Source organism: Electrophorus electricus, chromosome 4 (genome assembly GCF_013358815.1).
Source record: "Electrophorus electricus isolate fEleEle1 chromosome 4, fEleEle1.pri, whole genome shotgun sequence".
Lineage (NCBI taxonomy): Eukaryota > Metazoa > Chordata > Actinopteri > Gymnotiformes > Gymnotidae > Electrophorus > Electrophorus electricus.
The window spans coordinates 27604066-27629420 of record NC_049538.1 but is presented as its reverse complement, the minus strand read 5'-3'; the positions used below and the strand labels follow the sequence as shown (position 1 = coordinate 27629420).

The window sequence follows — 25355 nt, the reverse complement described above, 5'->3', positions numbered from 1 at the left end:
CCCCCCCCAGGCTATCTGCTTAGTGACTTCTGCTCCACTGTTCCTGTTCCACTGCTTTCTCCATGGATGCTGTTATTTATTAGGCAACAGACAGAAAGAACTCGGCGACCTTACATTACACCCGCCCTCCCTGCAGGTCTCTGCAACTGCTGCTACAGCAGCTGTTTTTCGTTCTAATTAATTCACTAATCCACACTTCCGCTCTTGGTAGCCACGACTTTCCACCATCACAGAAGCCTGCCCTGTCCAGCCTCACGTCCTGGCCTGCGCATCCTGATCAGTCCTGTTCTCTCGGCGACATCCTTTCTCCCGGTGACAGAATGACTGAGCACTTGTGAGGACAGGTATAGCAGGACCATCAACCCCCCCATACATACACACACACACATACACACACACACACACCTCCCCCCAGCACACACTTTGCAACAGGCAATCAGGCAGGGGACGTGGGGGACAGAGAGAAAGACTCTGATTAGAGGCTTTCACGGGGCTAAATTACAGGCCACAGCCAAAATAAACAGCAAACAACCTGAGGTGAACCAGCTGAGCCACCGTGACACCATGATTACACTCCAAGGAGTGACACGCGGCCTCACGCTCTCCCGGGCAGGCCCAGCCTACAGCAGCCTCAACCGGTTTAAGAACTGGTCTCAGATCAGCAGAAAGGCCATCTCTACCACAGCCGCCAGCTTCAGGTTATGTCTACTCTTTCAGCTGCCTACACCAAAAGGAGAATTCTTGTTTTAAAGCAGAACATTTCTTCAGACCAATATAACACTATAAGTCATTTAAAACAGTCCAGAACACATTATAATACATTTATAAATATTTCATGGTACCACCATGATTATAATTAATTAATCGTTCTCATTATATAGCTGTTATTATTATTATTATTATTAGTAGTAGTAGTAATAGTAATATACCACAGCTACCTTAACCATTCCTATGACTAAGAACCAGATCAATCCCGAATGCTAGGTATCTCCACCCTAATCAATCACACCTAATCCAGGATATCAAGCTCTTTAGTACCGTCTCAAGTTATAGGGCCAGGTGCTTTTGATCCAAGCTCTGTCTGAGCAGAACTGGCCACTCTGTTGTAAGAGGTTGAAGAGTATATCATATCATGTAATCTGATAGCTCTGATTGCATATGGAGAGCCCACTGGACTTTTCTCCTGGACACCGAGACGGCCTGATTTTAGCACTAGCCTACGGCAATAGCTTTAATGTCATTTAAATGCCACAGAGTTTCATCAACATTCAAGTCTCGAACATGCCCACATCTTATCTGCGGTGGCACTCCTATAAATACCAGACGGGTCTAAAAGATACCATTATCTATCATATAATATACAAGTAATACAGCAATAATGCCCATTTATGTTTTTTTAAAAAAATGCTAAATGGTTTTATGTCTTTCTTAGTACAACAAAAATGTAATTTATCCAGGACAGACTGCACGATGTGATGAATTACATGGTTTTTGGACTAGATGACAAGGGCACATATAAGGAGTATATGACTGAGCTTCACAGAGTCTGCCATTGTAATTCCCACCGACATCTCACCCAACCTCCACACCGGTAAACCATGACGGAGAGGCGGAACAGGAGAGGGAAATGTGAAATACACGTGACGCATCGTGCCAAGTTGACTAGCTGGGTCCAGACATTTGGATTAAATTTTAGCTCTCCACTGGCGATTACCGCAGGGGAAAGTCTACGTTTAGGCTCGAGTCATTGGCTGTCTGCTGCCACCGGGGAGCTGGATGTCGAGGATTACAAACAGAAGAACAGTACAGCAGGGCAAGGGGGCGTAGTCGCCACGGCGCCCGGCTGCCAGCCAGGCTCAGTACAGGCCGCAGAAGCGCAGGTTGTTGGCGATGATGACGTCGGTGACCGCGTCAAAGACGAACTGGATGTTGTTGGTGTCGGTGGCGCAGGTGGTGTGCGCGTACACCTCCTTGTGGAGGGACTTGTTCTTGCTTTCGTACTGCGACTTGACGTAGGCCACCGCCTCCAGGAAGGTGTCCGGCCCTGGAGCGCAGCGCGAGGCAGACGGGAGGAAGAGGGGCGGGCGAGGAGAGCCGAGCACGGGAGACGCGGGCAGGGCCGCGAGCAGAGGGATGTTTTGCAAAAGTGCAAAAACAGGAAGATCAGAGGCATAAAAAGAAAAAAGCAACAGGAGAAAAGCAGTGGAAAGGGGGGGGGGAAGGGGGGGGGGGGGAGAAAAGAACATTATAAACCCTGACTGTAAAAACACAGCACACACAATGATGCATCGCATAACAGGCTAGAGGCCCCACGCTGTGTGTGTGTGTGTGTGTGTGTGTGTGTGATGAGATGTGGTAGTACAGTAACGGTGTGCCAGGACAAGTGGGTACCAACTTGTACAGGATTAAAAAAAAAATAAATTTAAAAATTGGAGGGAGGAGTTTTCCGTTGTTGCATTTTTTCTTTCATCTCTTCCCTCTTTCTCTCCCCCCTTTCCCCATGGGCAAGCCCATTTTAATGGGGAATTTACCTGTGTACTCAGGGAAGCAGATAGTTAAGGGGGATTTCTTTATTTTCTCCTCAAATATGTCCTTCTTGTTTAGGAAAAGAATGATGGAGGTGTTTGTGAACCACTTGTTGTTGCAGATGCTGTCAAAAAGCTTCAAGGACTCGTGCATGCGGTTCTGTGGGGTCGAAAGAAAGAGGACCGATCAGAAAAAGTCTGTCGGCTCAGCATTTCGCACACACACACACACACACACACACACACGCGCACACACACGCGCACACTCAGATGCAACCAGAATACTGTGTGTGGAGGTACAAACAGTGAAAAGGAAAGCAGTATTAAAAAGTAAAATAGAAAAATATGAAAATGCCTCATTTTAAAAGTGAATTAATTACTCAGAATACCATATCCCTAGGCAAGGCGATGCATTATGCAAATTTGCTTCATCATCATCAAGAGGACAGTAATTGATTCACTAGACTATGTTTATGTTAAATACATGTTTCTGGGTAGAATAATTATTAATCAGCTTGGTGACAGTTGGAAGCAGACACTTTAGTTGAAGGTCACAATTTTAGCAGTAGTGGGAGGAACCAGTGACTACAGAGCTCATGTCCAATCACATTTGACTACAGAGCTCACATCCAATCACATGTGACTTCACAATTGCAGCAGCAGTAGGCAATTTTCAGTGGAATTCAAGAACATTTTCCCCTAAGAAATGGGATGCTGCTGAAAGATTAATACAAGATTAATTAAATCTTTCAGTAAAGATTTTTCATCTTTCAGTGAAAAAAAAAAAGTCTCTCTCTGACTCACTCACACACACACAAGCATTAGCAAAAGATGTAAAGAAGAGCGCTGCTTTCAACTCATCTCATTTTCACTGGGGATTGCTGGTTAAAAAGTAGGGTTCATACCTGCTCTGGAGGAGGGGCCATCTGGAGGGCTGGCTTTTGGCGTTTTAGCGATTGGTGATTGGTTAGAGAGCAGAGCCGAGGGCGAGAGGTGGCGAGGGAGGAGCTGAGACGATCAGAGGGAGGCGGAGACGCAGGGGAGGCAGCAGGAGGCCGCAGGACGCACAGGCATCGTATCGCAACGCTCCCACACCCCCCCACACCTCACCTGCCAGAGGCAACACACATGCAGTGTCCCCACAGCTAGGGGGCGAAAGAGAGCGCGAATCCGGGTACAAAAGCTCAAAGAAGAATGCGGCTCCAGAGGGAAACGAGATGGGCGTCACACAGTCTCGTGCACATCACATACGGGAACAGATACGGTGTTAGTGGTAAATGAGTGTGTCCGAGTGTGTCTGAGCAAGACAACGAGAGAGAGAGAGAGAGAGAGAGAGAGAGAGAATGAGGGAAATGTACTCAGAAGAAGTGAAGGAGACGAATGGAGAAGAGGGAAAAAAAATACCACTGGAACAGTAAGGTAGCAAGTGAGAAGAGAAATGTACAGATTGAGAGCGAGAGAGAGAGCACAAGAGCGCAAGGCGTGTTTGTAAGCATGTTTGGAAGGTGTGGATGGGTTCCAGGTCTTAACCTCATAGATCTGACCAGTTCCATCTCCTACATGGTTTCTGCATATATACATGAATATCATCCAGCAGCACCAGGACTGAGAGGCATTTTGCAGACACTCCACCATTTCACCATAAGCGTTCGTATAATTAAAGTAGAAGCCAGCAAAGTCATTAAAGCATTGATATTCTGTCCCCAGAGTCATTTAAATATCATTACGTTTTGTCATCGGCGTGTGTGTATGCACTGATCCAAGTCTAGTGGCTACATAAATGAACATGTTTCATCGCTGAAGGTGAGGCAATAAATACTAGTTTCAGTCTAACGTAATCTGATGTGAAAAGCAAAGGACTGTGGGAGGATAGTAAGGACTTTTATGGCAGTCTCTTAACACCTGACTACAAGTCTAGCTGAGGATGCACATTTAGTTCTTTTCTCTGCTACCTCTCTCTCTCATATACATACACACACACACACACACATATATATATGTATGTATATATACATACACACACACACATATACATGTATATCTACCCATCATCTACCTCTCTCGCTATCTCTCTATATATCTATCTATATATCTATCTATATCTATATATCTACCTGTCTACCTTTCAATTATCTACTTCTCTATCATCTACCTTTTTATCCATCTGTCTCTCTATCTATCTGTCTCTCTCTATCTGTCTCTATCTATCTGTCTCTATCTATCTGTCTCTATCTATCTGTCTCTATCTATCTGTCTCTATCTATCTGTCTCTATTTATATATCTACCTCTATCCATCTTTCTATCCTTCTATGTGCTGATAACAAAAAAAAAATGAAGAATGCGCTTAGGTGTTTGTAGCTGCTCTCATGCAAAATCCCACCAGTTGATTCACTAAGTTAACACAGTTCTACACAGCCATATGGAAAACACACAGTGATGCACTATTTGAATGTAGCAGTGACATCTAATAACTTATGTTGTTTCATATACATTTCAGTATCTCCAATAAAGTGTGCAAACTGTACATACAAATTTAACTTGCCAGATTTTTCTTTTTTGCAAAAGAATACTGTTCCAGCTAAATGCCATAAATATACATTTCTGTACCTCCTGCCATGAGATATATATTTATGGCATTTAGCTGGAACAGTATTCTTTTGCAAAAAAGCCTCCTCTGAAAAATCTGGCAAGTTAAATTTGTATGTACAGTTTGCACACTTTGTGTTGTAGATTCGATTTGAATGGATATTATTGCCATCAACATTATTGCCCAAACAAAGGGAAAATATGTTTCGAGACCCAGAAGAGTCATTAAATGAGTGCCAATGTCCCTGCGCAGAGATGTTGGACAGAAATGGGCAGCGGATGGGAAGCCACTTTTGGAGTCAGCAGAACAGCACATAAAAGGGTCTGGCAACATGTGGAAAAGATTCTCTGGTCTAATGAGAAGAAAACTGAAGTATCTGTGCAGAACAGCGAGTACCGTGCAGCCAAGAACATCCCCACCCGCCTAAGGCCGTCCCTGCGGTAAAGCGCAGTGGTGGGGGTGTGCCTCAGTGGCAGGGACAGGGTGACTAGGAACACCTGAGGGCCAAATGAATGCGGCCAAATGCAGAAACATCCCTGAAGGAAACCTCGTCCAGGGCGCACGCCAACTCGGACCGGGGTGACCGTTCACCTTTCAATGCAACAACAACCCGAAGCACACTGCCAAAATAACGCTGAAGTGTCTCAAAGGCAAGTCTCCGGATGTCCTTGAGAGGCCCATCTAAAGCCCGGACGCAAATCCCCACTGGGCAAGAGCGGAGCAACCTGAAGACGGCAGATCACAGACGCTAACTCTCTGATCTGATGGAGCTTATATAGATGAAGTTTATATAGTTGCATCTAATAAGACTCCCAGCTGTAATTTGCTTTGCCGCCAAGAGTGATTAAGAGTAGAGTTGATGGGTAAAATTGCAATTATATCCATTCAAAATCAAATCCACAACACAAAGTGTGGAACAAGAGGTCTGAACATGGCCTGAACCACCCTGTAGAATCCTGTATGATAGAATTAAGCAATATAGAAATAAAGCAAAACAAAGCAACCTCTCTTACATTTGTGGTGAAATAAACCTTTGATGTGAAGAGATCTGTGTTGTTTTACACGCAATTTATAGACTTGAGTATGTATGTAGTAATGAGAGGTGAGAGAGAGAGAGAGAGAGAGAGAATGTGTTTGTGTGTGTGTTTGTTTGTTTGTTTGTGTGTGTGTGTGAGAGAGAGAGTGTGTGTGTGTTGGCGAGAGGGCAGATGTACTCACCGTGGTCTCATCTTCATGGAGCACCTGGTCATATCCACTTAGAGCTACACAGAAGATGATGGCAGTCACGTCCTCAAAGCAATGGATCCACTTCTTCCTTTCTGACCTCTGACCTCCAACATCAAACAGCCTACAAACACATGACATGGTATAATTGCGTGCCCCTTACCCACCACCCCCAGCTACACTGTACTTCAGTACAGTGTTCATGTCCATACACCATAACTAGAAGAAAGATTTCGCCTGGAAGGGTTCGGAGTGCAGCTCACATGGGGTTCGGCAGGCTCACGTGTATGACTCAGTCCAGGAAGGACTTGATAATTAACTAACGAGCTGAACCAGGTCAGGAGGTGAATCACAGAATCATTCCAGTAAAGGTCTACAGTAATTCAACCACTGTCGTAGAAAAGCCTCTCTGAAATGTGATCCCTTAACACTGTAAACTGCTACCTAACGCTCCAACGTGAAGAGGGCTATTTTAGGGACCGGATGCAGCGTACACTTCTGTAACTGGGTCTTATGCTCAGATGACTGGGTTTCAATAACAGCTGTATGCATTATTGCTGCGATACTGATGGGTAGCCGAGGCATCTGTTGTGGCTCCTGACCCTGTTTTGTATAGTAAGGCTACGTTTAGGCCAAGGGTGAATAAGATGTGTATCATCAACAACTCCATTTGACTCCCTTCACAACTGATCTTTGTCAGAGTTAACAGTGTAATCACTTTCAGATAACAGTGTTATAAATTCACTTGATCTGGGTGGTTACATCGTCAGGCAGGGAGCTTAAATGAAGGACTAGACTACTGTAATGTCATTACTGCTATAAGGCTCATTCCTCAGCACAACACAGGGGAAAAGGCACAATGTCTTCTGGACTTAAGCACCAAGGTGTAATGTTATAATGTTGACCTTTAATAATATAAGACACAAAACTGGACTGGACAGAAGAACATACCGGAAGTGCAGGTTCTTGAAGGTGAAGTGGGTCTCTACAATCCCAGTAGTCTTCACTCGGGTCCTCAGGATGTCCTGTTCTGTGGGTTGGTAGTCTGCAGCACCAATCCTATCTAAACTATCTAGATAACTGAGAGAGAGAGAGAGAGAGAGAGAGAGAGAGAGAGAGAGAGAGAGAGAGAGAGAGAGAGGAGTGAGTATTTTGAAAGTTACCAAAAAGGGGGGGAAATCATATTGCAGTACTCACAAGGCACTAAATTATGCTATTCACCCTGATGGACTGTAAAATAAATGACTTTGTTAGGTAAAAGAGATTAATCACATGTGCATTCATTTATTGTAGCTCATCTCATACACATCAAAGGCAGGCCTGTAGTTGGGTCTGGAGCCAACACGTCACTCTTCCCCGCAGTGCACTGGGGGCAGAGTGCAGTACCACACCCGTGCACTGGGGGCAGAGTGCAGTACCAAACCTGTGCACTGGGGGCAGAGTGCAGTACCAAACCTGTGCACTGGGGGCAGAGTGCAGTACCAAACCTGTGCACTGGGGGCAGAGTGCAGCACCACACTAGGCATGACTGCATCCTGTCTCAGCAGTCTCTCAGCCACCTCTCCCCTGCACGCGTTGTCAGCCCTGCAGGGATCTGGCCTAACGGCCTGTACAGCTCTGGCCTCAAAACACCAAACTGCTGCTACTTTTTGGCAGAAATGGAGGTGGAGAAGCGTAAGCCATTTATCTCAGGCAATGAAAAGAGTCAGAACAATAAGGGCTGGAGCTGGACATCCTGCCAGTGTCTGAATGACCTTGTTACCTACAAATGAGGTGAAAGGACCAAGCCAACAACACAAACACTTTTGATCGTAAACTATTCGTCAATCCTGAAGTTCATATCAGGAATGAAGCAGATCAGACGTAAAACACAGACGCTGTTGGACATCCGTCATGGACAGAAGATTCAGCTCCTCCCCGAGTCTGTCTCCCCGCATCTCGCTCCGTCTCCTCGTCTGTCCATCTTTGCTGCTCTCTCATTACACCTATTTCTGTGGTCAGTCGGAGCGCCAGCAGCTGCAGAAGCCGGCAGCCAAGCGCCAGCGTTCCCTGTCCCACAATGCCATGCGTGCGCGGTACGCAGCATCACCTGCACCCAGGCAGGCTTCTGCGCAGGTGCCTGTGTTAATCATTAATAAATGACTGCTGCATGTTTGGTAACAGTGGGGTTAATAGGGCGCTGCCGGTGCCAGCGTGCCACCTTAGTGCCACCAGATGCCTAAAGCCCAGAGCAGCTCATTAGCTCGTGTCCCTGAAGAGGAGGCCTGCTCCCAGCACACCGTCAACAGCCAGAGAGGGGACAAGAGGGAACGAGATGGAGAGAAAGAAAGAGTGAGACAGTGGGGGGGCAGGGGGAGAGAGAGGAGCTCATTAAAACTTAGTGCAAGGTTGTCTACTTCTTATTTTATCATTGTTATTATTATGATTATTATTTCGATACTCTTATTAATGTTATTTTTGGTATTATCTTTTCCACGAGAACGTTCAGTTTAATATTTTAATGTGCTCTAGAAACATTGCACTCTAGCATAGTACCAATAAAGATAAACTGAACTGAGAGAGTGAAAGAGGGGGTGAGAGAGAGAGAGAGAGAGAGAGAGAATGCATGGGCGTTGATCTTTGGTATAGATGCCTTCTAAATATTCCCAGCCAAAAGACGGCAGTCTGCAATGCACCTTGCCCACCGCAGAGGGCGCCACAGGCACTAACGGGGCTCATTGAAATGTATTAATGTTTAATTGGGGAGCTGGTGCCCTGCAGGGCTGCTTAAGGGCAATGTGCTGGCGGGTTCTTTCATGTCTACCTGAAAACAAACTCCACCCACAGGATGCAAGCCGGACGCGAGCACGCGCCCCTCCACACACAGATCCTATACTTTTCTTCATCTCTCTACCTTTTATTTATCCTCTCACTTCGTGGTGCGAGAACAGCCCCGCCTGCTCTGGCCCCTTCTCTCTTTGATCACCTCTTCATTTCTAGGTGTCTAATTTCTGCCCTTTTCATCGCGGGGCTCCTGCAAACATATGCTGGTTACGAACAAACGCAGCCAATAATGCAAATTTCCACAGCAATGGGTTTCTGCGAGGGGAGGGTGACTGGGAGTGGAAGCCCCCTCCTCTCACTGCTGCTATTCCGGACTGTCCGCTGGGGCTTTGCTTTTCTCATTCATAATAAAACAACAGTGCGTGGGGCTGTGTGTACGCCAGGAGTTGGGGTGAGGGGACCTTTGCGCTGTACCCCGTCACTGGCAGCAAACGTGAGGAGGCCGAGGCAGTGCTGTACCCCGTCACTGGCAGCAAACGTGAGGAGGCCGAGGCAGTGCTGTACCCCGTCACTGGCAGCAAACGTGAGGAGGCCGAGGCAGTGCTGTACCCCGTCAGTGGCAGCAAACGTGAGGAGGCCGAGGCAGTGCTGTACCCCGTCAGTGGCAGCAAACGTGAGGAGGCCGAGGCAGTGCTGTACCCCGTCACTGGCAGCAAACGTGAGGAGGCCGAGGCAGTGCTGTACCCCGTCACTGGCAGCAAACGTGAGGAGGCCGAGGCAGTGCTGTACCCCGTCACTGGCAGCAAACGTGAGGAGGCCGAGGCAGTGCTGTACACTAAGTGTCAGCAAACGTGAGGAGGCCGAGGCAGTGCGGTACCCTGCTGCTTGAACCAGATGTATTCATCAGCATAAAACATCTGTTTTAGAATGCTAAAATCTAATCCACACAGTTTATTTTCACAGTTGACCTGACACCTGGTAGCTGGTCAGACTACTCTGCCATACACAACAAAAACACTTTCCTGCTGATAATGGGTCAATTCTGTAAACAAACTGTGGCATCATAACAGTCCATCTATCTATATTTATCCTCAAATTTTCCTAAAATAACATTTCACAATTATTTAAAGAATAGATAATAGTCATCTTCTTAACAACTATCCCAATACAAAAAACACAGAATGAGGGCAATTATGCAGTCTTAAATCAGTCATAATTGACTGCTTAGGCATTCTAAAGAGTCTAAAACATAAGCCCAAAGTTGGGCTGAGTACTTGAGGTCAAAGAATTGTACAGTTTCTATTAAGGAAGAAAGAAAAACAGGAAACCAGCAAACCTTCCCATCATGACAAATGAAAAAGACCGATTTTAACTCCCGAAATACACAATGCAGTCCATGGTGACAAGTCACATCAGTAAATTGAAAGCTTTTTTGGGGGGGGCTTTTTTTCCCCTCTGGATTTTAAAATGGCTCCGAAGTTGAAGTGCCCAATGTTTCCAATAGTTTAGTGCAGTTTTACATAACTGTGAACCATATAGGAATAACAGCCCTTGGTATATATAAAATTCTATTTCTGGGGATGATGCAAAAATGGACAAATGAACATAGGCTTAAACAAAATTTTCCTGTTTAGTACTTGGTGCAATCCTGACTGCCTAAAGTCTGCAATCGGCAGATAATCACCAGATGGTGGGTAGCTTCCCAGCATTCCTCTAGGCCAGGAATACAGCCAGCGTTGGCTGTGGCGCGCATTTACAGGCTCGCTGGATTTCAGAACAGGCAACCTGTCAAGTCAAGAACATTGCATTCTTTTTTCTAGCCTCCGAAATCTCGTTGTCCTGCCTGGGCTCCTGCTGGAAATGGCCCGGCACGCTTCAAGCTCACTGGCAGCCTCACACCTTACACGCCCATGCTACCAGGCTCCACAGACCAGCTGGGGATGGTGGCCTTTTTCTCCACACGTCCCCTGTTCCAGGACCCTAGCAGTTCTATCCTCACCTCATCCACTAGGACCTTGTCCCAAGTCTCCACATGTTCGTGTCCAAGGACTCTACTGTAGCCTGGCCTTTCTGTTCTTAAAGAAGTGGTTTGCGCTTGGTGATGAACACTGAGGTGGCACTTCCTGGCAGTCTGACATATCTACTCATGCATTACGATAATTTATATTTACAGCATTTAGCTGACACTTCCATCCAAAGTGACTTACAATTAATGTCTGAATACAACTTGAGCAATTGAGGGTTAAGGGCCTTGCTCAGGGGCCCAACAGTGGCAACCGGGTGGTGGTGGTGGAACCAGCTTGAACCAGCAAAGTTCCGATTACCAGTCAAGTACCTTAACCACTGAGCTACCACATACCCTAATGTTCTTGATTTGGTCCACAGTTTGTTCTTCTACTATCGTGGTCTTCTGTCAGGCTGGCTGTTTTAGCTCAGCCTGGCAGACCCAACTACTCATCTGGACCCAGGACGCCTTTTGAGGTCCTTGTGTGGAGAGACCACAGTCTCCCATGGCAAACACCACATCTACAATCACCTGCTTTTCTCAGGTCATTACGTGGATGATGCAATGGCACACAGTCAGCCAGGAAACAACTGTCCAAATACATCCTACTTGAGGACCATAGACGTATACACTTGGATGGCACATTGGCAACTGCATCATACGCCGGAGGACTCAGACAGGACAGGGAAAACAGTTGAGATTAAGACGGAGATAAACCTTCTGTCTTATGTTTCCTACTCATCTCCAAAGAGTAGGTGTCACAGGCTAGAAGGATTTAACAGCTACTCAATGTCAAACTTTGCAAAACATGTGGTGGTGGGTTATTTATTTAATATTTTTTGGAGGGAAAATATCTGCAGATCCGCAGTACCGCACTTTCAGACCCGCACAAGCATCAGCTCCTTACAAGTGCGCCTCTAGTGGTTGATTTCAGAATTACAGTAACACTTTCCTGCCCTTATAAGAGAATTTTAATATTAAAATATTTGTTTGTTTGTTTGTTTGGTTTTTTTTGTAACAAAGTGAATACTGCATGTAATAACACTGCGCTCCAGTGGGGCTTCAGTTTAATTTTAACATGACATTTTAGGGGTTTTACTAGTCTACTGAGTATGTAATAACGCTGCTTTCAAGTTCAAGTGGGGTGGCACTTTTTTACGAGAGGAATTCATCAACCTAGCGTATGTTCAAGTGGTTTATGTGACAGATGAAGAGTAGATTATTAGGTTGTTGGTACATATCAGCTCTGACCTATTTTATTGGCATTTTGAACTCATACACTCTTAAAAAATTATGGTTCTTCAAGGGTAATATGGACATTCGGCAGGGGTGTTTGGTGGTGTTCTTTCTTAATGTTTAAGAATCAGTCAAGCACTGTGTATTACACTGTGAGGTACCTCAACCTGGCCTCAAGTTATTTTTATTTTTTTAATATGCTATACTGCTGTACTATACTGTATTATTGTACTACTACTCACGTTATACTATATTACATATATTCCATACTATTTATACAACCTGTTTGTACTATATTTTTCTATATCATGTAAATGTTATACTGCTGTGACATCTAAATTTCCTCTCCAGGGATCAATTAAGTGTATCTATCATTTTCCCTAGTATAAAATATAGAATCGAAAATAGAGAAAGCAGAGTGACTGTCGGTGTCTTACTATTTTATTTGTTTTTATCGATGCTGTTCCATTTTTGTCAATGATGGTCAGTTGTTGGTACTTAAAGATAGATGGTAGAACAGCCATTTCCACAACATAAAAATGTTCTACCCTTTTAACATGTATTAAATTATACAGGGACGTCCCCAACAATTAATTATGGAAAATAAGCCAGATCCATGTTTGACAAACTTGAGTTTGTACAATTCCTCATGACAATGAATTCTTTTACACCACGGTGTTAATTCAGTTCATGTAGCCTGTGCTCAACACTTATACACACTCCTCTCAGTGTCTAGTGACAATTATAAGTACAGAGATTAAAAGTAATTGGAGACAAACCCTTAAATGCAAAAATAGCTTGTTGGAATCGTCTGAGGCATGTAAATGATGCAGTGATTTTTGTCCTGAAAAAAGCACAGCTTCCCTGTTTACTTGTATTTGCTTATAGGCGTGACTTGGACAAACGAGACGGATGCGCTGACGTGTCGTAGCTACGGGCCGGCGTGGCATCTGTGTACACGCGTATATGGGGAGGACTGTGTGTACAGAACATTTTTTAAAAAGCCATGGGATTCCTAGTAATTCCTCCAACAGATCTGAAATGGTTAATGTACATGGAGGCGCCCGAATGAACGCTCTTTGCTCTCTGAAGCAGATCTGCCGTGCTGGAACACTGTAAGGACGACACACCACCACATCAGCCTTTCTCAGAAAGGTGTGCAGAACCCTGGGCAAGTCCTGTGTCGATATTTGGATGTTTTCCATTACCTTCTTTTATGCATCTTGGCTTTGAGTGTGATTTGACGAGAAGACGCTTTCGGGTTGTAGCAGAGATGCAAAGAGGAGCTGGGGAGCTTGGGGGAAATCGCGTGTTCTGTTGCCTCTCTCCTTTTAATATGGGAAGCTTGTATCCCTCTCCACTCAAGCTGCTTGCCAGCTTTACCCCTCCCCCTCCGTCAGACACACACACACACACACACACACACACACACACACACACACACACACACTCCTCTCAGTCTCTCTGCTCACCCTTCTCCCTCCCATCTACTGCTTCTCGAGTGCTCTGCCTGGCAACACCTCTCAACAGCCAGCCTGCTGTCTGCTGCATCCCATCAGCAAGAAGGGGTGAGGGGGGGGCAGGGGCAGGGAGAGAGAGAGAGAGAGAGAGAGAGAGGGCGTGAGAGAAGAAGAGCATGAGTTTTAGACAACTAGACAGAAGGAGAAATAGAGTGAGAGAGGGAGCAAGAACAGGAAAGCACATGCAAGAGAAAGCGAGAGAGAGAGAGAGAGAGAGAGAGAGAGAGAAAGCGAGTGCACAAGAAGAGCCTGAGAAAGAGCGCGTGAGAAAGAGGCGGCGCGAGAGAGAGAGGGCGCACGTGACGGTGGGGGGTGGGGGGGTGTTCTTGGTTCTGAAGGGATAAAGGAAACAGATGGAGGGGTCAGGAGGCAGGAATGAGAGAACCCAGAGAGCCATGATGGAACCACAGGCAGGAGAACGCACAAGCAACTCCATTAGTGAGGAGCGGAGAGACCGGCACCACGCAGCGGGAGTGGGCACTCTGGTAATGACGGACAGCTTCCCGAAGGGAAGACTGGACAGTCTGGTTATAGTGCCCCCCTCTGGCCTGGGAGAAGGCTGTACCGTGGGCTTCAAGGGGCAAGGCAGCAGCTGCACATCCAAGCCTTCCAAACCCCGAGCCGAGTGGGCCGGAGGCAGCGCACCGCCAAGGGAGTGGACGGGAGGCGCGTGGACCACGTGGAAAACCTACTGGATGTCAGCACCCATGTTTGCTATCTTACAGAGCTGTGATGGCGATCCAACCAGCCATGCCTAGAGGACAGAGACACAGGTGCACAGCAAAGGGTAACGTGGCCAGTGTGACTAAACGGGACATCAGGAACAGGATATGTGGGTGCACGGGCAGCTAGTTCTGCACCAGTTGCACATAAGAGTACAAGGCCCAGTTCTGCTCTCTGGAAGCCAGCCAGACTGCTCGCCAGTCCACAGCCTCACACGTACCACCACAGGCTCCCTAGACTCCAACTCGGTCTACTTAACCTCCGCAGCTCATCTCAGAATAAGACGGCAGGAGTTTCAGATGTTCACAGATCAGTTCAGTGGCTGCCAGTTCCTAGGCCATGCCACAGTAATCTCCTGAGAAGCCCAGTAGCTGAGCCCAGCCAGAGCAGCCCAGCTGAGCCCGTTGTTCACGGGTCACTCAAAAGGAAGCAAGAGTGGACAGGAAGTGGACAATCTTGAGTCCCTGCTCGGGCTCCTTCTCCCCAGCAGGAAGGTGTGGCATTACTCACCAACTCTGCGTGATTATGGTCGGACTATTCACAGCTTACAGAAAGCTACAGCGTGCGACTCCTTTTCGTGGTGCATCATGGGAGCGCTATGCTCACTATATGCTGATTAATCGGCCTCGGTCAAGATGGCAATAAAACTCTGATGCCTCTAAAAATACATCCGCGGTCATTATAAGCCACATGGAAGAATTTGGGGACGTGTGAAAGTAAAAAAAAAAAAAAAAAAAAAAGGGCATGCACCACTACGATCACACCCCATTTACTTTTAACCCCTTGGATAAGATGACAGGAAGCAAATGAGTGATGTGTTCAATCAATCAATAATAAAATGTGGCTACAGTCTGGATTTAGGTTATACAGTGTTTATCTAAGTGTGTACAGTCTAGATGGTTATACAGTGTTTATCTATGCGTGTAGTCTGGATTTAGGTTATACAGTGTTTAAGTGTGTACAGTCTAGATGGTTATACAGTGTTTATGCGTGTAGTCTGGATTTAGGTTATACAGTGTTTATCTAAGCGTGTAGTCTGGATTTAGGTTATACAGTGTTTATCTAAGCGTGTAGTCTGGATTTAGGTTATACAGTGTTTATCTAAGCGTGTAGTCTGGATTTAGGTTATACAGTGTTTATCTAAGTGTGTAGTCTGGATTTAGTTTTATAGAGTTTAGCTAAGTGTGTACAGTCTGGATTTAGGTTATACAGTGCTTATCTAAGCCTGTACAGTCTGGATTTAGTTTTATAGAGTTTAGCTAAGCATGTACAGTCTGGATTTAGTTTTATAGAGTTTAAATAAGTGTGTACAGTCTGGATTTAGGTTATACAGAGACTTGCACTACCTTGTAAATACTTCTGTATTAGACAAGCAGTAGACAGGTTTCACTGCAACAGTTCCTCCTTGCCCAGACTCAGGAAGGAGCAAAGCTACTCCAGTGCTCAGCCATGGGAATCACTTACACATGCAAAGCATCTCGACTCCAAACTCCGCTCACTGCGGACTGCACCGAGGAATTGTGGGACGCCGCTTTGCAAAGGATTGAGATTCTCAGAGCTGACTGTCAGGGCAGTCGACAAAGCAGAAAGCATGACCTGGGAAAACCGACAAAGTGATGTCCAGTCATCCATGTCCTGTGTGAGGAGGAGCAAATATCAGGGGAGGTGCAAAGAGCAGACTCAGACTCGGCAGGCACCGAGGTGGGGAAAAAATTAAGCAAGCGTTTGGATTTGGAGGCACGCCGATTGGCACGGTAGCTCCAGGGAAGGCAGCTGCCTGGGGGCTCAGAGGGCTGAAACCACCGCGTGCCGCACGGGGTTCTGACGGGGTTCTGCTCCCTCCGCGTTTCCTGCTTACTGGCCCAATTTCTCCAGCCATCTCAAGAAGGAGCGGTCATCTAGGCAGCGCTCTCCGCGCACGCCAGCCCCCACGGACCATTACAGCGAGCGGCGGCTTGTGATCCTGAGCCCGCGCTGAATCAAAAGAGTCCTGCAGCACGAGCTGTAATTGCATCTGTCGTTTTGACATTAGCGCTCCCTCACTCTCTGGGGAGCTGTTTAATGCTGAGCAGCGGCAAATATCACAATTAGCCGCTACGATCTTGCGAGAAGAACTCTATTAAGTGACTGAACAAAGGATGGTGTGGACAGATCTAGTAACAATTTAAAAGGGACTCGTGCGCGCGCACACACACACACACTAGAAGTGTCATTAACAGCACGTAACTAGCAAAACATCTTTACTTTTGGCTGTAGGAAGGAGAGTAGATACTTAAAGGAGAACCGGCTGATGGATTAAATGTGACTCAACAGGATTTTCTTTTTTTCTTCCCAAAAAAATGCACACGCTTTTAAAGGACACAACTATCTCAGTGAAATTCGTTTCTGTGAGTTCTGTGAGTCATACCAGTTTGGACCAGAAAATTGAATTATTAAGTGTAGGATTTCTTACAGGTAATACAGTACAGTGCGATGGAACCTGTGGTGTGTCCATGCCAGTCCAGTGGGGGGCAGTACTCACTATTGGGCGGAGTCGTTGAGCTGGTACTCGCGGGCACGGCTGAAGCACTCCTGGATGCCGGAGTCGGCCCACAGGCGCATCATGGCGGTCAGAAGCTCGGGAGAGTAAGGCTCGGTGTCCTCCATACGACTCACAACATCACACACCATCTTCGCATCAGCCTGCACAAAACACAAACACACAGACACACCATCAACTGATGACCATTATCAATTGCAAGCCTAGTTAAAGTCAAATTAAGAATTCTATTATTTTTCCATCTATAAGACTGGACTGGAAACACGGAAACACTTATCGTCCTTGCGTTCGAATCGGGTTAAAAAAGAGGAGAAACTGATTGCATTAAACAAACGCGACACTGTTTGACCTGTTTCACACACCTAAAGCGTCGCCCCCACAGGGGTGATTACTCCAAACAGAAGCCCGTATCGCCGGCCGGGGAAACAAAACATTTCCATTCTTGTCTTGCGGTAACGCTGATCTTATCTGAGGTAGCACCGCTCCGACCTTACACTGGCCAGCCGCCGCCGTGACGTCAAGATCTGCCGTCCTATTTCACTCACAAAGGAGGGCAGTGTCTTGATGGGGCTCTGGTCGTGTTAATCAGCTGACCGTGGATCGGCTGTGCCATTTTTGTGAGCAGGGATTAGTTAAGCGGAACAACAGAGACTGCTGAGCACAGAACAGTGTTCATGGAGCATCATTGGCCCTGTCTGCCCAGCACAATAGTCTGTGTTGAACCCTGGGAATCAAGTCAAAGTCAGAACCGTCCTCCCTCGCTGTGTGTGTGTGTGTGTGTGTGTGTGTGTGTGTGTGTGTGTGCGCGCGTACGTGCGTGCGTGTGTTTGTGTGTGTGTGTGTATGTATATACGTGTGTCCATGTCCTGATCTCTGTGGTCTCACCTTATAGTCCATTAATCTCACATACTTCCTGTGGGATGGACCCATATTGTACCTTGAAACATGAACGTGTACCATGAAACACACACACAGTTTGTTAATAGACAAAAAAAGGATGCTTATGGGATGTGGATCAGCCTCTGCTATAACTTGTAAAATGTAAATGAAATGCAAATTAAAAAATAATAAAAATCTCTCAAAGTCCTGCTGTTAAACTCCACCTTTCACTCAAATCCCAGCAGAAAGGTCGGGGGTGTGGCCAGGCGTAGGAGTACAGTCAGCGCAGGTTTCTTCATCACCATCTGCTGACACATATGGGTGATGACCTTGTGTGTTCTGTGTGTGTGTGTGCGTGTGTGTGTGCGTGCGTGCATGAGAATACACACAATGAAAAAGCCATGTAAGGCAAGTAAAAACAGCAGCCATACACACCTCCAAACCTTCACTCTCAAACCACTTCCTGTTTTCACTCTCCTTCACTCTCACTTCCTGTGTCCCTCCTACTACCATTTCACTGCATGATTGCATGACGTCCTTTACGCTGTGTTTTTGCTCCTAATCTTCAGCCAAACAGCTTGAAAAGGAGCAATGAACCTTTAGCTCCTCTGGGCTACACAGAGGAGAACAGCCCTGGGCTACACGGGGCCGGGCGCCCATTTCCACCAATGGCCACAACAGATGTCAACTCGGAGACCAAAGCAAAGAGCGTGAGAAACGGTCGGAAGGGAAGGGAGAAGGAAAGAAGGATGGAGGGGCATTTGGGTGGCCCGCAGAGAAAGAGAAGAAGGGGGCGAGTGTGGGGTATCAGGGGCAGAAGATGGTGAGAGAGAGAGGGGGAGGGCAGTTCCTCGTCAGAGTCCTCCATGAGAAAAGTGATGGCTGGAGCAAAAATAAATAAATCCCCCATCTCTGATTAAACTGCCATTCATCAGCAAATAATGTTTGACCCTGTGGTATGATGCTTTATGATGCTCTAGTGACAGAAACTATATGATCCCATGTGATTTGTCAGCAGGTGCACACAGTGCAGTCGTCTCCATGGTGATGCAGTGGGTGGTTGCATGGTCAGCTGGGGGCCGTGTGATTGGATGGGTGAGGCTCCCTTCCTCCTCCCCTGTTGAGAGTGACCTTTGAGAGGAGGTCTTCTGAACTCAGCAGGACTGAATCTTCTCGAGCTCCGCTCTCTGTCTCTCTCTCTCTCCCTCACACACTCATACGCACACGCATCCACACAACCCACACCCTCTAGCATCATATGTTATGTGAACTAGCAGTGAGTGAAACAGCAGGTACAATACCACTGTAATTACTGTAATCCATTCACAGTCAGCAAACAATTTAACAAAGAAAAAAGGGGCCCAACAGGGTGCCGTTAAAAGCTGAGCTGAAATCAAAAATCGACCTTTTTACCTCATTAGTTCATGTTCCTGGTCATATTGTACACAATTCATCATCATCATCATCATCATCATCATCTAATTAAACTAAACACTCGGTTTTTTTCCCGCAATTCCCCTGAATTGCTAAACCGACTTTGGATTTTTGCCTACATCACCAAGGCTGAGAGGTCAGAGAAAATTAGAATGTTAAACCATATCATGCCTTTTCTCAATCCAATTAAAGCCTGATGGCTAAACTCAAAGCCTGCCACTGCCCCAGTACCCAGTTTCACGTCGAAACATCACATTAGGGACGGAAAACGCATTAGGATTTCACTTGGTGCTGAGGATAGTTCAACAGCGAAGGCTGACGTGAGGCCGGCAGAGTAAGAAGAGAACGCAGTCACAATAACGTATGGAATAATTACAATCAGAGGATCACTAAAAATGATTCAAACTGCTGACCGTAACTTGGTTACTAAGCATTTTATAAGCCCTTTAGAATTAAAAGGGCTGAAGTCATTATGAAATTTTGTGTTCTGATGTTTTTACTCTTGGCTTTCAAGCTTTTAATGTTGTTACCAGGGGCGTAGCCACAAATTCTGGGTTCCACTGCAAGAGGCAGGGTGGAGGCCCTGTGTTTTCATTTTTAGTATTTTTTTTTTTAATTTATGATTCACTCACTTCAGCTTGAGGCCCCCCACAGTGTGTGCCCCGAGTGCCCCTCCCCTACACCAGTGCGTGCCCATGCCTGTGAGGTCTTGTTTACAGCAAGCCTTCCTGTGTCAGGAACAATGTACAAATCATTCAATTCAATGTCAGCTCAGTCAGTGACATCGCCAAACAGAAATGCAACTCAATCAACCCTCGTGGGGTGTTGTTTTTTTTTAAAGATTTGAATCATTTTATGAATATTTAACGTAACTTGCCTCTGAACGTCTCCACAACAAATATAAAATCAATGACGCCGACCCTACTTTTCTTGGGTCAAATAAAGCTTTTAAAATTTGAACGGGAAGAGATCGGCAAGTGGGCCGGCCCTGGCCCATGTCCCGAGAGGGGTGACCAGCTTCATTCTTCTGACCGCCCGTTGAAGACTGGGCCTCATTCTCAACTTCTTCAGCACTCGATGAGCGAGAGGCCTGCGAGACCCGGATCGGCCAGAAGGGAAGCAGCCGCTAGTTCACCAGCCCTGTATAACCAAGTCCTAAACACTGTACCGCTCGTTAGTGTGATAACGGGGTGCTAATAGCATCTGTACTGCTTCAGTTCACCCCATGATTCAGAAACATGGCTTGTCTACCCAAGCTGACACTACACTTAATGCTACACTTAATACACTATACATCGGAAATTAGCCTGCACTTCCTGGAATGGAGTGACTGCAATAGAGACTAAACATGGTACAGACTGATGTGATACACCACCCGGAACGCTGCAGGAAGTGATCATCTGGTATTCCTGGCCCTTACAGGATCTTCTCCCTGTAATACGATGGATGCATGCGCCACACATCCGCATGACCGGGCAGGCCAGCAGGGAAGAGGGCAGTGCAACAAGCTGAGAGGGAGGGACGGCATGCTAAGCGTTTGTGCACAGATGGCAAAGTTGGATATGTTGTGCTAGTTATGTTCTATGTTATGCGTCATGTGTAATGTCGGTTATGTTATGCTATGCATGTCCCAGGGTGGTGTAAGAACATGGCCCATTCGCCACCCTAAGGGCTGGGGATCGCGAATAATTCAACTCTGATGACAGTGGCAACCTTTTCTTTCTAATTAGGGCCGGCCCTTGCGAGGTGCTCCACTTCCACCAAGCAGGCGGGGCAGCAAAAGTGCCATCCCCAAGTCCCCAGGCAAGGGGTACAGCTAGAGAGTCTATTTAGTGTTACAAGTCTCGTCCTTATGAAGGGCTCCCAGAACAAGCTTGGCTCCTGTCACAGAGGGTCTGCGCTCGGGAGGACTGTACGGGCGTGCGCAGATCTGCTCCCACGTGAGGGCGGAGCTAATTAAAAGTGCTGATACAGGTCAACCAAGCAGAGAAGGAAGAGGGCAGTGTTCCCTTCCCTGCTAACACGAGCTGGAAGATGGTGATGTGAGCCACGACTCGAACGAGTGTGAGAACGGGGCAGGGGGGTCGAAGGAGGAACACACACACACACACACACACACACAGAGTTAAATGTGCAGAGGTTGCAATTACAGGAGCTGGAATGCACGCAACACAATGAGGACCATCAACCTGCTCTAATCATCTCAGCGAGAAGCCTTGGTGAGTGTGTGTGAGACACGCGGGCTCCCATGCCAAATCACTATGCCCCCCCCCCCCCCTACACACACACACACACACACACACACACACACACACACACTCCTCACACAAGTTTATCACATAAGATACAGTGCAAGTCACAATTACACTGGATGTTAAAGTCCCATCTCACATGAAGATGAAAGACTACACTCCAATATGCAGATCACGGTCAGATTTCTTTGCTGAACTGGATGTTGGATCTGATTAAACTGAAGGGTCATGGTGATTGTAGTCATCAGCTCATGTTCCACATAAACATACATTTCAAATGAGAGGAATCGGATATCAGTGCATTACTGCCAATTTCATCATGGGCTTAGCTAAAACTTTTGGACCCAATCCACATTTCATAGACATTTCTTTAATTCAATTTTCCAGTACATGGTACACAAATTTTTACATATAATTATGCCTTTCTGCATCCATACATGCTAAAGAAACCCCCACATTCCAAAGAAACACGTGCGAAATTCCATGTAGTGGGAAAGCTGGAGGTGAGCCAACACGCATAGATCTGGAAAAATCCAGACGAGCCCTCCGGCATGCGAGGGAAGCACCCCACTCAACGTGTACGGCTCCGGCACAGCCCGAGCACGGACGCAGACACACGTACTGCAGGGCTGAAATATGACAGGAGATCGATGGAAGCATGGAGGTCCACTCTGGTTATGCAAAGCATAACTCCCCTCTGCACAGCGTTAATCAGATCTCTTATCGCCCTTCTTGTACACACCCCAAGACGCCTGCGCATCCAGGCCCTCATCTTTTTTTCTCCCTTTTGTGTACACCCCGGCAACACACAAACGCACACAATCATGCACGCTCCCTCCATTGGCCAGAGCAGCTGTTATGTCACTTCCTGGAAGTAGCACAGAGGACGATGGCAAGACCTCTCGATTCCTTTCAGTTGTAGTGGAGGCACAAAACTCAAATCTCCTCTTTTCCTTTAATTATCCCTCTCTCTCTCACACACTTTGTCGCATGCTTGCTCTTGGACAGGTCCCCCCTCTCTCCATCCCTCCCTCCCCACCACGCCTCCGCATCATGTGACAGTCCGCTCGAGTTACCATGGTTACTGTGCCTTTCCGGGGGAATGCAATTGTGGGTTTGATGCGCTCTCTCTCTCTCTCGCTCGCTGTCCTGTGCTTGCTTTCTCACACCCCAGCACCTTCTCTCCCTAATCTCTCACCTTCTTTCCACACTCCATTGCCTTCTCTCTCTCTCTCTCTCTCTATCCCTCCCTCCCTCCCTCCCTCCCTCCCTCCCATGGCAGCTGCTGAATTATTGATTTGATGAAATATTTAGCTGTTATTCTGCTAGACTGCTGAGTGCTCCAGTAGAGGCCTAATGGCAGACAGTCCTCCTAACCCTGAGGGCTCGCCACACCTCACTGCACGCCCACTCCCCCACGCCGCCCCTCACCAGGGGGCCACGCCCACCTCACATGGGTGTGCCAACAAGTACCCCGAGCAACCAGCATCCCGTAGTATACGTTTTCATGATATGCTGCACAGTACTGACAGTGGAGACTGGGAACCAACGCTACTTAAATCAGTAAAGAAATTTTGATATTATGAATACGTGTATCAAACCAAATCCTGATGATAACTGAGGCTGAGCACCCGCATGCAGTCCCGCGAGCTCAGATCAGATCCGCCTCGAGGGTTCACGCTGACGTCATACGTTCATCACTCCGCCCACGCGCGCGTCGTGTTCGTGAGACGGAGTCACGCTAATGCGCGAGTGGCTCGTGGACACGTCCTCGTTTCTTCCGGCGGGGTAGCAAAACAGTCAATCAGCCGCACGCGATCCGGTCGAGAGAAGAGCCAGACATTCCGGTTCAGCTGCGGGTGTCACCGCTGTCGAGCGCCTCCGTCGTTGTTTTGACTGAGCACGCGAGCAACGAGGCCACATGAAATCCAAATCTGCCCGTTCTCGTTCAGGTCACACGACCACGAGATACGAATCCGAGCTAGGACCACATACGAAAGTGACGCTAATCTGACTTGAAAAGATCGGGTGTGTGTGTGTGTGTGCGCCCTTGGGGAGGGGGTAAATGATTTGTGTAACAAAGCAAAAAAAAAAAAAAAAATTGGATTTGAGTCACTTGAGGTTGGGAATGTAAACAGCGCAAATGGCAAGCTGACCACGCTAAAAAGAACACAACGCTCCCGGTGCAAGGAAAAATAGAAATGGCAAAATGAGAGGGAGAGAGAGGTGACAAAGCAGGAAACGTGCTTGGTCTGGAAAATTTCAGAGCCACCATCATCTCCCTCTCGCTTGTGGATCATGAGGGATCCTGATCATATGAGAGAGAGAGAGAGAGAGAGAGAGAGAAAATGGGTCAGATTACCCTTCCATTTCCTGTGTAACTTTACTAAAGCAAGCAGAGTGAAGTACACTGCACTAAGTTGTGTGTGTGTGTGTGTGAGAGAGAGTGAGAGGATTTACTAAGACATAATTACAATAAAACATTAGGACGACTAACACCGTAGACAAACCTACATCGTGGTGCACTTGCATGATTACTGTCCACTTTTGTCAAATGGGGTTGTCCATTAAAACTGCTACTGACAAAACGACTGCATTCATTCTGTGCTCCTCAGTCCCCAGACCGCTGGGCTTTTTTTCCCCGCTGGCACTGTGTTAACGTCAAGGGCGAGATGGATTGATCAGGCACAGTATAGCTGAGAGCGCACATGCGCATGTCCATACCAGAACAATCGCTCCCTCCCTCCCTCTCTCGTTCTCTCATGCAACCGGCAGGTTCTGCACTATCAGTTCAGGCCTACAGGATCAGTGCTGTGCTGGCTTCTCCCCGTCATGGCTGAGCGGGGCCCAAGGCCGACCTCAATCTCCTGCACTAGGGATAGGCAAGAATATCAGCACCTTAGCAGTACTGGTCGATATTTCCCTTCAAAAATGACATTAGGATGACGAATGGATGCCTTGATTAGCCCACAATTTGAAGGAGTCAAAATGGCTGAAGGTATACACAGACATGTTTTGAAACCACAACACAGAGGAAAACAAAGTTTAGTTTGTTTTCATTTGAACTATAATTTGAACTATAATTGATCAATAAGACCATGTTTACAACAGTCGCTGCACATATTTACATTGTCTCCATTTATGGGAAAACACGCACACACACACAGACCCCTCTCTTTACGCCCTCACACCCTCTCTGCCAGTACCAGTGACCTTTGGCCACAGTTTCAGCCCTGCCCTGCCAGCGCCCAGGGGAGCCGAAGACAGTAGCTGGAACTGAGAGAGGCCTACTAAGAACCAAACCGGCCCTGAAGCCCATCTTAGTCTCCAGATCTCCCCTGCTTTACCCCAGAGATCTGAACGCCCATGGGCTCCCACAGGGAAGACACTCCCGGGCCATGGCGGGGGTCAGGTCTACGGTCCTAGGCTAGCTCATTAGAGGACTATGGCACGGTGCTCTGGAGATGATGCAATCTCCAGCTCTTTACACACGGCACGGACAGCGATGTGCGTGCAGGGCAAAGTTGGCATCTGTGTTCAAACAGTTTGGGTCTGGAATGGTGTGAACACACAGAGCGAGAGAGAGAGAGCGAGAGAGAGGCTGTTCCTGTCCAAGCGGCCGATGAGCTGCGTCTCTGTGGCAACAGACCGTCTCCTAGCAGCGCAG

At 47.1% G+C, this 25355-nt stretch overlaps 1 protein-coding gene across 3 annotated transcripts in view; it reads right to left on the bottom strand.

Moving 5' to 3' along the window:
- gnao1a (guanine nucleotide binding protein (G protein), alpha activating activity polypeptide O, a) overlaps positions 1–25355 on the bottom strand; it is a 61455-nt gene that overhangs the window by 6020 nt on the left and 30080 nt on the right. The window contains exons 4-8 of one of the 3 annotated variants that reach the window (XM_027003943.2): positions 17106–17266; positions 7289–7417; positions 6332–6461; positions 2532–2685; positions 990–2044 (exon numbers count right to left, since the gene is read on the bottom strand). In XM_027003943.2, the coding sequence (XP_026859744.1) occupies positions 1857–2044; positions 2532–2685; positions 6332–6461; positions 7289–7417; positions 17106–17266 (762 nt within the window). In that variant the 3' untranslated portion in view covers positions 990–1856. Of the gene's footprint in view, positions 1–989; positions 2045–2531; positions 2686–6331; positions 6462–7288; positions 7418–17105; positions 17267–25355 lie in introns of those variants that run through there. The other 2 variants (XM_035525055.1, XM_035525054.1) reach the window with 2 other exon arrangements.